Genomic DNA, 12,360 nt, shown 5'->3' on the forward strand with positions numbered 1-12,360 from the left:
ATTACTCCAGATGAACACTGGTGCAACTGAGCAAAGTTAAGGCCTACCTAGTTGGTTTTATTTTTTTTAAAAAATCTTTGTTTTATTGGTAACCAAACTAGAGAAGGCTGGTAAAGAATTGGTTACCGGCCTGCAAAGTAACCAGCCTGCACATTGCACTGACTGGGCCTGATTGGAAGAGGCTGATACAGCTCCATACAGCTCCCCCTTGGCTGGTGGGGAGCTGGATTTAGGGCTACTTTGAAGGGAGGTCACTGATCAGGTACCATGGAACACACAAAACACCTCGACTGGCCCAGGCTTTCCCACAGCAATAACGTTGTAGGATCCCAACCTTCCCCTTAGCAGCAATCATGCAGGCAAACTAGGGCAGCTCTGCCTCGCAGCCAGCCCCAGCGCACTGCAGGGCCCTCGAGCTTGGCACTAGGTAGTTAACAATGAATTTTAAAAGCTTCTTGGGTCTAGGGGCGCAGCGCCCAGTGCAGACTGGTCAGGGCTGGAATCGGTTACCAGTGTCGCCGCCCCGTGTGTCACACTGGAGCCCGGAGGAGCTGCAAGTCGGCAGGAGACAGTCCCGGGCTAAATGTCTGTGGCGCCAGCGTGCTGGGAGGAGGGGCCGAGTCTGGCATTGCTAGGGGCTTGCTGAGTGATTCATGGCTGCTGCAGACTGGCAGGGGCGAGATTTGACTGTGGAGGGGAAGGGAAGGGAAGCGAAGGGGGAGGGGGCGGTCAATTACTCAACGCAACAGTTGTAAGGAGGGCAAAGAAAGCCACGTAAGAAACATACAGACCCCTCCTCCAGGGCTGGGCTGTACGGGAGTGCTAGGTAGGTTTGCAGAGCTGCAGGGGCTAGTGTAAATAGGTGTCTATAATGTGTGTGAGTCTGGATCCCGAAGGAAATACAGACCAAGTACAGTGAAAACAAAATAATTTATTTAAATAATCTCGTACTGTAAAAGCAACATTAAGAGTATTTTGTGTCCATAATAAATAACCAACAGTACCTTTTTTTTGTTTTTAAGGTTTAAACAACGACGGTGAGGGGGAAATCAGTAGCTTATTTTGACAGCAAAGAGAAAACGTATCAAACTGAAAATAAGCAGGAAGGTGTGGCGCCTACGCAGAGAGCTGGGAGTTTCCACACTTTGGTCACAAAAACCAAAAATGAAATACAGGCTGATCCAATGGAATTTTTTTTTATACAAAGAAAACATGAAAAGAATCTGCACAGACAGCTTTATTTACAAACATTTCCTCGGGAACGATAGTCCTGCACCCATTTAAAAAAGATAATTTAAACTCGGGAATTTTTTTTTAAATCTACATATAAAAATTATTTATCTTTTTTCAACATCAAAATGAGGTCATCCGCAAAGGCACCTATAAACTTTTAAAAAACAAAATTAACAAAAGTTATCCACTGGTGATTTGATGAAAAATAGGAGAGGAGGGAAGGGGAAGTTTTATTTTCTATTTGCTGTGAACTACACGGGAAGGGGGACATAAACCGCAGGCAGGAACTAGTCTGCGAGTTGGAATAGAGAAAGACACGGGGTGAGGGAGACACAAAGGTAACCGAGCCCGGATCAGAACAAAGCAAAGTCTGCAGGGAAGAGTTATTCGCCTGTTTAATGTGCCAGAGGGAGAGGGAGGCGTTGAATGCCGAAGAAATTCTTCATCAAAGCACCAGTGTCTGTACCTCAGTCCGCTCGGGTGTGTGTTGGGTTTGATCCCCCTGGATCTCTGCTCAGCGGGGCTTGTTTGCTCAGTCTCTGCCGAGTTAGAAAATCGTCCCTGCACTGATGGCCGCGCTGTGGTGATGGTGATGGGGCTGCGCTTGCTGCAGGATCGGGGAGGCGGCTTGCAGGTGAGAAGCGGTGTTAGCCGCCTGGTGATACCAGGAGTAGTTACCGAGGAAAGCGGCCGCTCCGCCGCTGGGGCTAGATCCCGAGCTTCCTCCGCTGCTCATGCGCTGGTGTGGAGCAAAGTCCCAGGTAGGGGCCGAGGTCGGAGGCGAAGCGCAGGGGGGAGAGGCGCTGCCTCCAGGATGCTGCTCCGAGGGGATTTCGCCACTTTTCCACATCTTCTTGAACTTGGACCGGCGGTTCTGGAACCAAATCTTCACCTTTCCAAAGGGAGACAGACAGACAGGCGTGAGGGCTGGGCTGGGGAGGTGCTGGGTGTGGGGGGGCTGGCAGGGCAGGGTAATGGCAAGCCAGAGGTTATTATGAGCAGAGGGCTTGCTCCAAGATCCTCAGCTGGGCCAGGCAGAGCATGCGGGTGGGCGAGCTGGAGGGCAGTGGGGGTGGGGAACGGGCGCTAAAGAGAGCAAGAAGGGCCAATCAGTTGTTTCAACCCCTCCGTATGCCGGAGAGCAGACGAAGCGCAGATAACATTTCTCTGAGAGTTTTGTTAATCCCAGCGCCTCCCTCCCACGGACACGAGTGGGGTAAGGGCCACGGCCCATTTCATCATCCCGGGAGCGCAAAGTGGGAACTGCAAACAGGGTTCTCCGTTACTGAATGTGTAACAGCGGGCAGGAAAAACAGACCAGACACGGTGAGACACAGCAGGGAATATGCCACCTGCCCCTCTGAGCCAGTGCTAAAAGGCACGGACCCTTTGCTGCAGGACGCAGGGTGCAAGGCGTAAAGGGCAAAAATTCTGGCCCTGTTGAAGTCAATGGCAAAACTCCCACTGAATTCAACAGGGCCAGGAGTTCACCCTGAGGATGAAAAGTACCGGGGCATCTTACCTGCGTCTGGGTGAGGCCTAGGGATGCCGCCAGTTCAGCTCGCTCGGGCAGTGCCAGGTATTGGGTCTTCTGGAAACGCCTCTGTAGAGCGGCCAGCTGGAAGCTGGAATAGATTGTCCTGGGTTTCCGCACTTTCTTTGGCTTCCCGTTTACTATCCTGACCTCGGGCTCGCATTCTTCCTTCTCTGCTATAATGACAACAACAATCACCACCATCACTCACCAGCCATGCTGTAAGGAAAAGTTAACCTGGAATCAACAAAAGGCAGCTGATTTGCAAGACGCTGTTCCCCATGCAGCCTATTCCTATAAGCCCTGCGTGAATTACCGGGAGAAACGTGGCCAGTCCATCCCCTTGCTAGCCTCTTGCTCCCATCCCCCGCCAAACCAGGGATCCGCAGCCAGAGCGGCTTGATTGCCTTAAAAAGGAGAGGGGGAGGGAGGGGCACATTTAAAAATAACGGACCAAATCCTCGTCCGGTGTAAACAGACCAAGCTCTGTCTAAGGCGATGGAGCTGCTCTGTTTGACACCAGCTGACCCCAAACTATTCCCCCCAGAGGCTTAGCCCTACCAGACTCATTGTTAGCCGGGGAAGCCCTGGTTCCATAAGGTCCATAGGAGCTGTAAGTGGCAGTGTAACCCAGGTCGTAGCCGGCTTTGGCGGAGTAGGGAACCGTATTGATGCCGCTGGCGTGATACTGGTAAGAGCCCATCTGTGCATAGGGCGACCCGCCTCCTCCGCCGCCTGTTCCGTGCTGCTGCTGCTGGTTGGTGTAGTAGCTGCTGTCGGTAGCTGTGGACACGGGTAAGGTGGGGGACTCCTGGGACTTGTGCAGGCTGCTGTGCTGGTGGTAACTGTTGGAGGTAATCTGGTTTGAATGCATATCTGAGACTAGACTGTCAAAGACTCCAGTCATCCTGATCCTCCCTCCCCAAATGTAGGGTGGTGGGGGGGAGGCAGCCGCAGCAGCAGGGGGCGAGGGAGAAAGGCGCCTCAGCCCTCAGGACAAGTACAGGGAGAGCAGAGACGCTGCTGCTGGAAGCCCCGAGGAGGAGATCACTGGAGGTCCCACTCTGTTGCTGGAGGAGTCACCATCATAGCCCGGTCACACACTCTCCCAGACACCGGGCGGCGGCCGCAGCAGCTCACTCGGCTCCCCAGCAGCTTTACGATTGTCTGCCGCGGTGGAAGCTGCCAGGCGGGCATTTAACACCAGTCACGTGAGGGAAGGCGACGTCACCTAGCAACAGCCAATCAAGTGCGCAATCACATTGTATCCCCTCGGGTTCCATAGAACCCCAGGACACAGGAGGCGCCTCACATGTGACACGTGCGCGGAAAGGGAGGGGTGCGTGCGGGGAGGGGGAACACATACAAAAGGGAACCAGCCTACAGGGGGGTTTACACAAAACAGAGTATTGCCATTTTAGTATTCACACTGCAGCAGTATGTATAAATACGGCAAACTAGGGGGAAGATGGAGCAGTTAGATCTGAGCCCCGTGAGATCCACGGCCAGATCCTAGCCCAGCAAGATTCTAGTCTAATCAGATGTTACTGTAGCCTAGTCATATTCTACTTTAGCCAGAACTGGTTATGTCCCTGGTGAAGCCCTAGGTATATTTGTTGATATAGTTATCACGGAGGCAAGAAACCCCTGGAGTCTCCGCAAACTCTCATTTGTTCTGGTTTCCCGCTTAAACACATCCTTTTAATGAGAGCTGAGTTTAGAGTGGAGCGGTGGGTGCTATTACTGGAATGATGATGATATACAGCCAGAATATTATACAGTTCGCACTTAAAGCGTGTCCCTCAGATACAAGGTGATGGGTTCCGTTCAAGAATCTAATTAGACAGATAGATGTAATTCAGTGACAAGAGGGCAGAAGAATGGGAGACAAGTGACTTGGGTGCTATACCTAAGGTTACCATTGAGTCGCTTTGTGACCCTGGACGAGTCACTCAACTTCTCTGTGCCTTGATTTCTCCATCTGTAAAATGGGGATAAGGACCCTCATCCCTGTTTGTAAAGTGATTTGAGATCTGGGGAGTAAAAACTGCTATGTAGGTGTCAAACGGTATTCATTTTTAATATCTGCATGGACCTAGAGCTGTCAATAATCTGCACCTCAAGCAGGGGTGAGTGTAGCCCTGAGTCCCAGTTAACGAATGTTTGGATTACATAAAGTTCTTTGAGAATCTTGAATGAAAGACTCTATATAACATACAAATTATTATATTTATTACTATGTCAATTCGGGAACATCCTTGGTTACCTTAATCATTTCTATTTTTATGTGCATATTGTTACAGTTATTAGATCGAATTAGAAAGATGAAAAACTAAAGATGTACAATATTTTCTTAACGGAACTGAGCTTCATAATTCGTATCCTTAACAATTAGATTCCATTCCAAATTCTTTAGGGCACTTCCCATTGAACAATATACGGCACCGGTATTAAATGAATTGCATGTTCATGTTTTGTTGCTGTCTCAGGATAACTTTTTATTTCTTAACGATTGTTTACAACATACATTTTTAAAAGCCCGGTTTGATTCTCTTCTTTCTTAAAATGGGAAGTACAGACTGGGAGGAAGGAAAACACGTTTTATGGATACCCAAGTTAAATTTATGATATTGCCTTGTACCGCCACCTAGCGGGGAAAATACTGTCTCTGCGTTCACGTAGAGTAGATAGACATACAGTCTATTGGTACCGAGGCGCCAGTCTCTCCAAACACCCAAAAGAACAATTTACAAAATGGTAATTAAAAGCCACAAAACTGTGCTAGAACTCACTGCCTGAAGTTCCTCTGAGGAAAGACATAATTGTGTCACTGAACCAAATTGTTGCATCAACAGTGTAACGGAAAACAAGTTGGTGGTACGAAAAATATTATCTCATTACACAAAGTAAAAGTATTTCCCCATGTTTATTTCCCTCCCCCCGTTCCTCAGACATTCTTGTCAACTGCTGGAAACGGTCCACCTTGATCATCACTATAAAAGGTTTTTTCCCCGCTTTCCTGCTGGTAATAGCTCACCTTACCTGATCACTCTCCTTACAGTGTGTATGGTGACACCCGTTGTTTCATGTTCTCTGTGTATATAAATCTCCCCACTGTATTTTCCACTGAATGCATCGGATGAAGTGAGCTGTAGCTCATGAAAGCTTTTGCTCAAATAAATTTGTTAGTCTCTAAGGTGCCACAAGTCCTCCTTTTCTTTTCATGACGAGATCTCAGTTAGTCCCCCGGTTCTATACAGATACAGAGCTTCACTGTAAAAGCACAAGCAAAGTGATATAGCTGAAATATTGTATTTCCCCCTCTGACTTTATTAATAGCTAAATACAATCAATTGTGGATCAATACAATACTACTTGTCAGAAAATTGTTTCCTAGAGGAACTTATAAATGCAAATTAATCCCTGTAGCGATCCGACCTTGTAAAACACGCACGTAGCTCAGCTGCGTTTGTGGTAGAAGCGATTGCCTCTGGAAGTCTAATAAGCGTGCATTTCATGTTAAACCCACTCTTTTCAGTACTAATGTCCTCTATTTTAAGACAAGCTGAGAAGAAAGGCAGCTACTTCGCCGGCAAAATTTATGCGTTAATTGATTTTTAATAATGTAAGAATGGAATAAAACCCGGTTAATTGCTTTCTTTGCGGAGTTTTAAACTGGTCAACAAGTTAAGGCTGAATCTAAAGGTTGTGGGGGGGGGGGGGGGCTACAGGGAGCAGTTTCTTCAGCTCCCCCAAACTCCTCCCCCACCCTCAGAAGATCAGATCCATTTTCTTCCTACACGAGGCCAGCTGTCCCGGAGGGGTGGGTGGGTGAGTGTGCTGTGTAGGGTTGCCAAGTGTGGTCAACGTATTCCTGGAGGTTGCATCACATGACATAATCTCGAATTAAAGATTGATCTCTAATTCCCGGAGACTCCAGGGTAATCCTGGAGGAGTGGCAACTCTAGCTGTGGGAAGGGGGGGTGGTGTTAAAAAGGAATTTGTGTCTTTATACTTTTGCTTATTCTCCTTGCTATTCAGGCCGAGTTTATGATCCCTCCTATGCAGTGATGCTGTTTTGACCTTCCGAGAGTTTTAAATATAAAGTACTGGGGAAAACAATCGCAATTACTCAAAGCTGAAGCTCCCATCGACACTGTCCGGGCGGCTCTGACAATATCTAGGTCGGGGGCTGGACTTAGTGTTTACCTATGGGGTGTTTACCTATGGGGCCTCAGAAGCCTGTTTGTTCAGTGTATGGGTGGAACAGTAAATATCAAAGCAAATTCAGAAAAATGTAGAGAATAAATTCATCTTATTGTCCCTTGTAAAAACTGGTACATTTTATACAGATCACAAGGTTTGCTGATTTCCAAAGTGCATGTTCTAGATTTCCAATGTACTCCAGATGCATAATCCTTAGATCTTGACAATAATATTTCCCCTCATTGTTGGCTTGAGACCAGCAGCTGAAAACAGCCATTGAATAGTACAAAAGAGGAGAAAATGTTCAGAGATTAAAAACAGTGATCAGAGTAATCAAAATGGTACTCTTTATAATTTGATCACAAACCACAGTTTTAAGCCCTCAAAATACTCATTAAAGGTGAGGTACAAAGGGAAAAAATTACACCTTTTATTACTCCTTTCTGAATGGGCTGAGAAAGATTTTTTTAATCATAGTCTCTCTGTGTCTTTATATGGCAGGCTTCAGTTGTCTAAAAATATGAAATATTTTTATAAGGTATTAGAGGTTGTTAATAGTTTGTATTGTTCCTTATGTGTGCATGGTTCACACCCTTACTCTTCTGAATAGTTCTTACTTATACACGTAGCCCAACTTCAGTCAATGGAACTTTGCACATGTATGAGAGTTTGCAAGAATGAGCGCATGGTGGTTGCCCAAGGGGCTTACAGTCCTAGGGCTCATTCTGCAATTCCTTATATATGTGAGTGATTTTACTTACACAAATAATCTAACTGAAATCAATGAATGAGACCATTAACATCAGTAAAGTGATTCATCTACATTGGCAGGACTGGCTCCTTGGGAAACCATCCAGCGATTCTTACTCAGCTGAATTGTCCTTACTCACATGAGTAATTCTATTGACTTTAGTGGACTATTCCTGTAAATAAGGGCTTGCATGACCAAGCCCTAAGTAAAGGCTAACTTCGATTGCAGGGGAGATTACATCAGGCAAGGGGAAGAAAGGAGGGCAGAATACACAAAACAAGGGGGCTTATATTACTATAGATTTTCAATCAAAACTCTACACTGAAATTAATGTGGTTTTGTACTGTCAGTTTTTAAACAGAATTCCTACTGAAATCAGTAAAAAACTGGTGTCATGACATAGCCTATGCTTATGCAGTTGCTTTTTTTTATATGAAATTAATCATAGTCTATTTTCTTCCTCTAATTGCTTTATATGGTTAGTTGAGAAGTTTAGCACAACATAGTGGAATACTGTTGGAGTGACTGTGGAAAATGGGGATTATGAGGAGAGATTTAAAGGGAGACAGCCAGTATCAGTGCTTTGTATACATTGTTTAACTCTTCAGCAATGACAGAAGTGTTGAATGGATTTGGAATTATAGGTCAGTTGTTTGTGACCTAGTAGTTTGGTCAGAAGGTGCACTGTAAATGACACAAAATATTTAGAGGCTTTAATCAGGCAGTCACAAATGGGAGAGAAACACATTGCTTTTGATCACTGAAAGGCGCACTGTCAAAGGTTTTAGCTGTGAGATTCATATGTACTGTGAATCATTCAGTTGCAAAGGCTGCAAGAGAATTGAACTGCTTTTTGTTAATTTGTTTGTTTTAGAAGCATCCACATACCCATTTAGAGCTGGTTAGTAAGAATGCCGGTGACATGTTTTGTTTATTAAATGAACAGTACACATTCCCAAGAAACATCCAGCTCCTACTAAAAATCAGCATATCCGGGGCTGATCATTCAATCCTTTCAGTGTGCATCAATTTTTGTACAGTCTGGCTGCAGATGACTCACATAAATTATTAAAAACATTTTTTTCTTGCACAATATATGTTATATTTCCTTTCTTTCCTTTGTGAATTTAATGTTATCAAAAGGCCCCTAAAAGATAGCATTGGAGGTTGGATTCCTCTGTGTACAGAATAGGTTTAACACAGGCACGAGCAATGCAAGCTGTCCTACAGAGATCTGGCTTAACCCTGACCTGGAGGGGACTAGATCTAGCACTGAGAAAGCAGTTTACTTTTAATACCCAATCAGTCTTTGGCCTTTCTAGTGAGGATGCCTATTGTGGTGCATTATTTTGCTCATTAGAGGTCCAACTCTGACCTAACTCCCATTCAGTGGATCAGGCTTAACAAATGGATCAACTCATTATCCATAAGACTAATAAAGAGCCATTGGATAGCAGTAACCTTTGATTACTAACATCCTGGAGCAGAGTTGATTCAAAGGTGAAAGACTCAATAGCCAGTTACCTATCCCCTGAGCCACTGTTTTCCTCTCATGTTTTAGTACAGTATTAAGAAGAGTAAGAATAAATATCTCATGCTGTTCCTCATGTGAAATCCTAATTCTCTGCTTGACACATCACAGCTGGTTTATGTTGAAGTAACTGTGGTATCACAAAGGATTATGCTTTTAGGTGAAGAATAAGTAGGTGATGAACTCCTGAGAAACAGAAATCGTGGTTTAATCAGATGCCATGAGTAGTAAAGAAAGAAGGATGGGCAATATAGAATATAGATGATGTATAAGTGGAATTATTATGAAATAGAATTTTTTTCAAAGTTTTCCATGGGGTGTCAGTGATCTGCAACAATTTGGAATGTGGTGGCAATGGAATACATGTGCTCACACACAGTTATAAAGTCTCTTATAGAAACAGCAATAATTTCTATAATAGTGCCCCATCAGCTGATCTAGTCTTCTTCTTTCTAGGATTGTAGCAAACAGTTTCCAGTAGATGAGTAATGGCATTTCATACAATCCTAGGCCTCTGCCTACATAACAGAAGGGTAACTAGTTAGTAATGTGCCAAATTAAGTCTTGAGGATGGTTAATACTTGCATTATAACCAGGAGATCAGGCACTTAATTTTGAAATAATGATAACAGTTACACTTCCTTCTGTGAGGGTTTAAGAATATCAGCTTTAGAAAATAACATAACCCTGGGACAGTTTTTTTAATATCCATCCAGAATCTTCCTGCCTGCTGTGTTTAGTTTCAGAATCTAGTGCTATCATTTTCCTCTCTAAAAACTGTTTATTCTCTCATCCATCTGTGTACCAGATTACTCTATTCTAAAAAATCACAAAACTCTTCTGGGGGAATTGCCCCCTTGCCTGGCTCTCCCAGAATTTCCAGTCTTTGGTCCTTATTGTAAACAGCTTATTCAAGCTTTGTCTGAGACATGTGCTCTGCAAAATCCTTCTGGAGTTGTTTATTAAGCCACCTTGACTTCAGATGATCTCCTTCACTGAAGATACTATGGCAGCTCAACACCTATAAACAATGAAAACCTCTGCTGGAGGACAATTTATGAATTTTAATAGTGGATTAGCCCAGTGTTATTTAAAACAGGTGTTTCTTTACTTTGTTTCCAGGCACTGTGTTGGGGAAATTCATATTGTGCAATGGTTCTCAAAGCTGCACTACCTACTGCATGGGATGGTAGTAAAACATCAGTTCCCTCTGGGATGTAATCACTGGTATAACCAGAAAGAGAAACTGTTCTGCCCGCAGAGCAAGAGACAAGAAAATGCTAGAACAGTGGTTTTCAGCCTGTGGTCTATGGATCATATGCAGATCAGTCAGTCAGTCTAGGAGCTCCCTGCAGTTTCTTCTCCCATAGTGATGGAGTCAGGCTTAAGACGGTGATGCTTCCTGGCAGTCTGAATCTTTGTTAGGCTTCCCAGAGGCTTTTTGATCAAGTAAATCATGGTCAGTAGAGAAAGAGGGCTCCCATGGTCATAACTTTCTACTGTTCGTGTCTTCCTAATAACAGAAAGCGACACTGATTTAGAATGTTCGACAGGAATATACCAGGAGAAACTAGACTCCAGAAGTTTTTCTCTCTCACCTTAGGAGAACTGAGAGGGGACAGCTGCATTCTAGGGGAGCCTGATTCACTACAGGCAGCCTCACTTTCTTCCTAATGAGGGGTCCTATAAAGAGAAAGCAAAGGAAGGCTGTTGTAAGGGGAACTACTCTCTGTTGCCCTAGGGGCTGGCCAACTCTGCTTGGCCAGTTCCTGGCAATCAAGCCCACATCCTGTATATTATTACATTTATTCTTTGATTTAGTTGAGTAGCCAGACCAGAGGCACTGTCAGACTGAAGGGGTAGCAAATGCACAAGAAAACAGGAGCAATCAGATTAGAGTAATTGGAGCTGGAGGCTAGGAGTGGAGATTTTGAACTAATTAAGTATAGAATCCTACACTCCTGGAGAGGAAAAACAGCAGAGATATGAGGTGGGAGGCACATAATTAAGTGGTTGCACTGACTGCATTTAAGTTTATTTGCATCTTGTCTTCTTTCTCTGTATTGTTTTGGTTTTATCTTTCCATGGAACTATACAGTGAAAATGCTGCAGGGAAGGTGTAGGGGTGGGCAGGGTGGTGGTCAGCCATCACCGTTCTCCTAGGTGAAGTCAGCCTGTGTAGGCTGAAAAAACCTTGGTCGCAGGGTAGGGTTTCCTCACCCTGGATTCCTTGCTGCAAACAGTCCTCACCCACCCCAAGGACCAGTTCAATGCCATGTGCTGTATTTATTACATGCTCTACAAGTGTTTGTTTCTCACAGCATAAGGCTTTTCTCCCCAAGCCTTTACCTACCACCAAGGCATATTTGGGACAGTGGGAGGGGAAGCTTTGCTCTTGGAATTCTTTGGGCCTTCTGTCTCCCTACAGTTTTTTCCTGCCTCTCCTTTAACTGTTTCCAGCTGAAGACCTGACTCAACCAGCTAATTAATTAATCATTTAGTACTTAAACTGTTACCTTGTCAATTTACCCCATGTGGGGACACTTCCCAAGAGTACAGAGTGATGAATCAGCCATACGCTACTCACACTCTGTCACAATCTGGTTATTAGCAAGAACCCCAAACTGGAAAATATTATTAGTGATTGCCCTGGCAGATGTATGTTTCCTTCTAAAGGTGATGAGTTGGTTTTTTTTTGTTGCTCTGCCTTGCAGAATCCTCCCCTGCTGTCCATGTCAGAACTGGATAGTCAGTGCAGTATGAAGCTAAAAGGATATTTCTGAGGAGCTGATGTGGTTGTGCTGTTTGCATGCAGCCTCAAATGGTGGAAGCTTCCTTCCCCAAAATTAGATCAAATATAGTTTAGCTTGTATGTGAGTCCCAAGACTATGTCAAAATGGGACTAGTTTTAATGTACTCATTTCCTCACTTCACTGCAAATGTCCTGTGTGATCAATAATATTACCTGCATGGTGGCATTAAAGACACTGATAGTATTCAATGATTTTAACATCTGTGTGGATGACACATCCTTAGAATTCGCTCAGGCTTCTATGGCCACCATGAAAAACACAGACTATCCTGGGTGGTTTCTGATTTAACTCA

At 44.6% G+C, this 12,360-nt stretch overlaps 1 protein-coding gene across 2 annotated transcripts; it reads right to left on the reverse strand.

The window, feature by feature from the left end:
- Positions 1 to 950: 950 nt before the first annotated feature.
- DLX2 (distal-less homeobox 2) lies at positions 951 to 3,911 on the reverse strand. Of its 2 annotated transcripts, none has more exons than XM_073304747.1 (3): positions 3,329 to 3,911; positions 2,756 to 2,940; positions 951 to 2,125 (listed from the first exon to the last, which is right to left on the reverse strand). In XM_073304747.1, the coding sequence occupies exons 1-3, from the start codon at positions 3,672 to 3,674 to the stop codon at positions 1,781 to 1,783; spliced, it is 876 nt and encodes a 291-aa protein (XP_073160848.1). In that variant the 5' UTR covers positions 3,675 to 3,911; the 3' UTR covers positions 951 to 1,780. The 2 variants fall into 2 exon arrangements, with proteins under 2 accessions (XP_073160848.1, XP_073160847.1); XM_073304746.1 differs by having other exon boundaries at positions 2,756 to 2,943.
- Between the last annotated feature and the right edge of the window lie 8,449 nt (positions 3,912 to 12,360).

The sequence above is a fragment of the Lepidochelys kempii genome, chromosome 11 (genome assembly GCF_965140265.1).
Source record: "Lepidochelys kempii isolate rLepKem1 chromosome 11, rLepKem1.hap2, whole genome shotgun sequence".
Classification (NCBI taxonomy): Eukaryota; Metazoa; Chordata; order Testudines; family Cheloniidae; genus Lepidochelys; species Lepidochelys kempii.

Coding starts and splice junctions, on each gene's coding strand:
- DLX2 (XM_073304746.1), bottom strand. CDS start 3,674: ATGACTGGAGTCTTTGACAGTCTAGTCTCAGATATGCATTCAAACCAG. Junction 2,944..3,328: donor CCCGGCTAACAATGAGTCTG/GTAGGGCTAAGC, acceptor TTGTCATTATAG/CAGAGAAGGAAGAATGCGAG. Junction 2,126..2,755: donor TAGGCCTCACCCAGACGCAG/GTAAGATGCCCC, acceptor CCCTTTGGAAAG/GTGAAGATTTGGTTCCAGAA.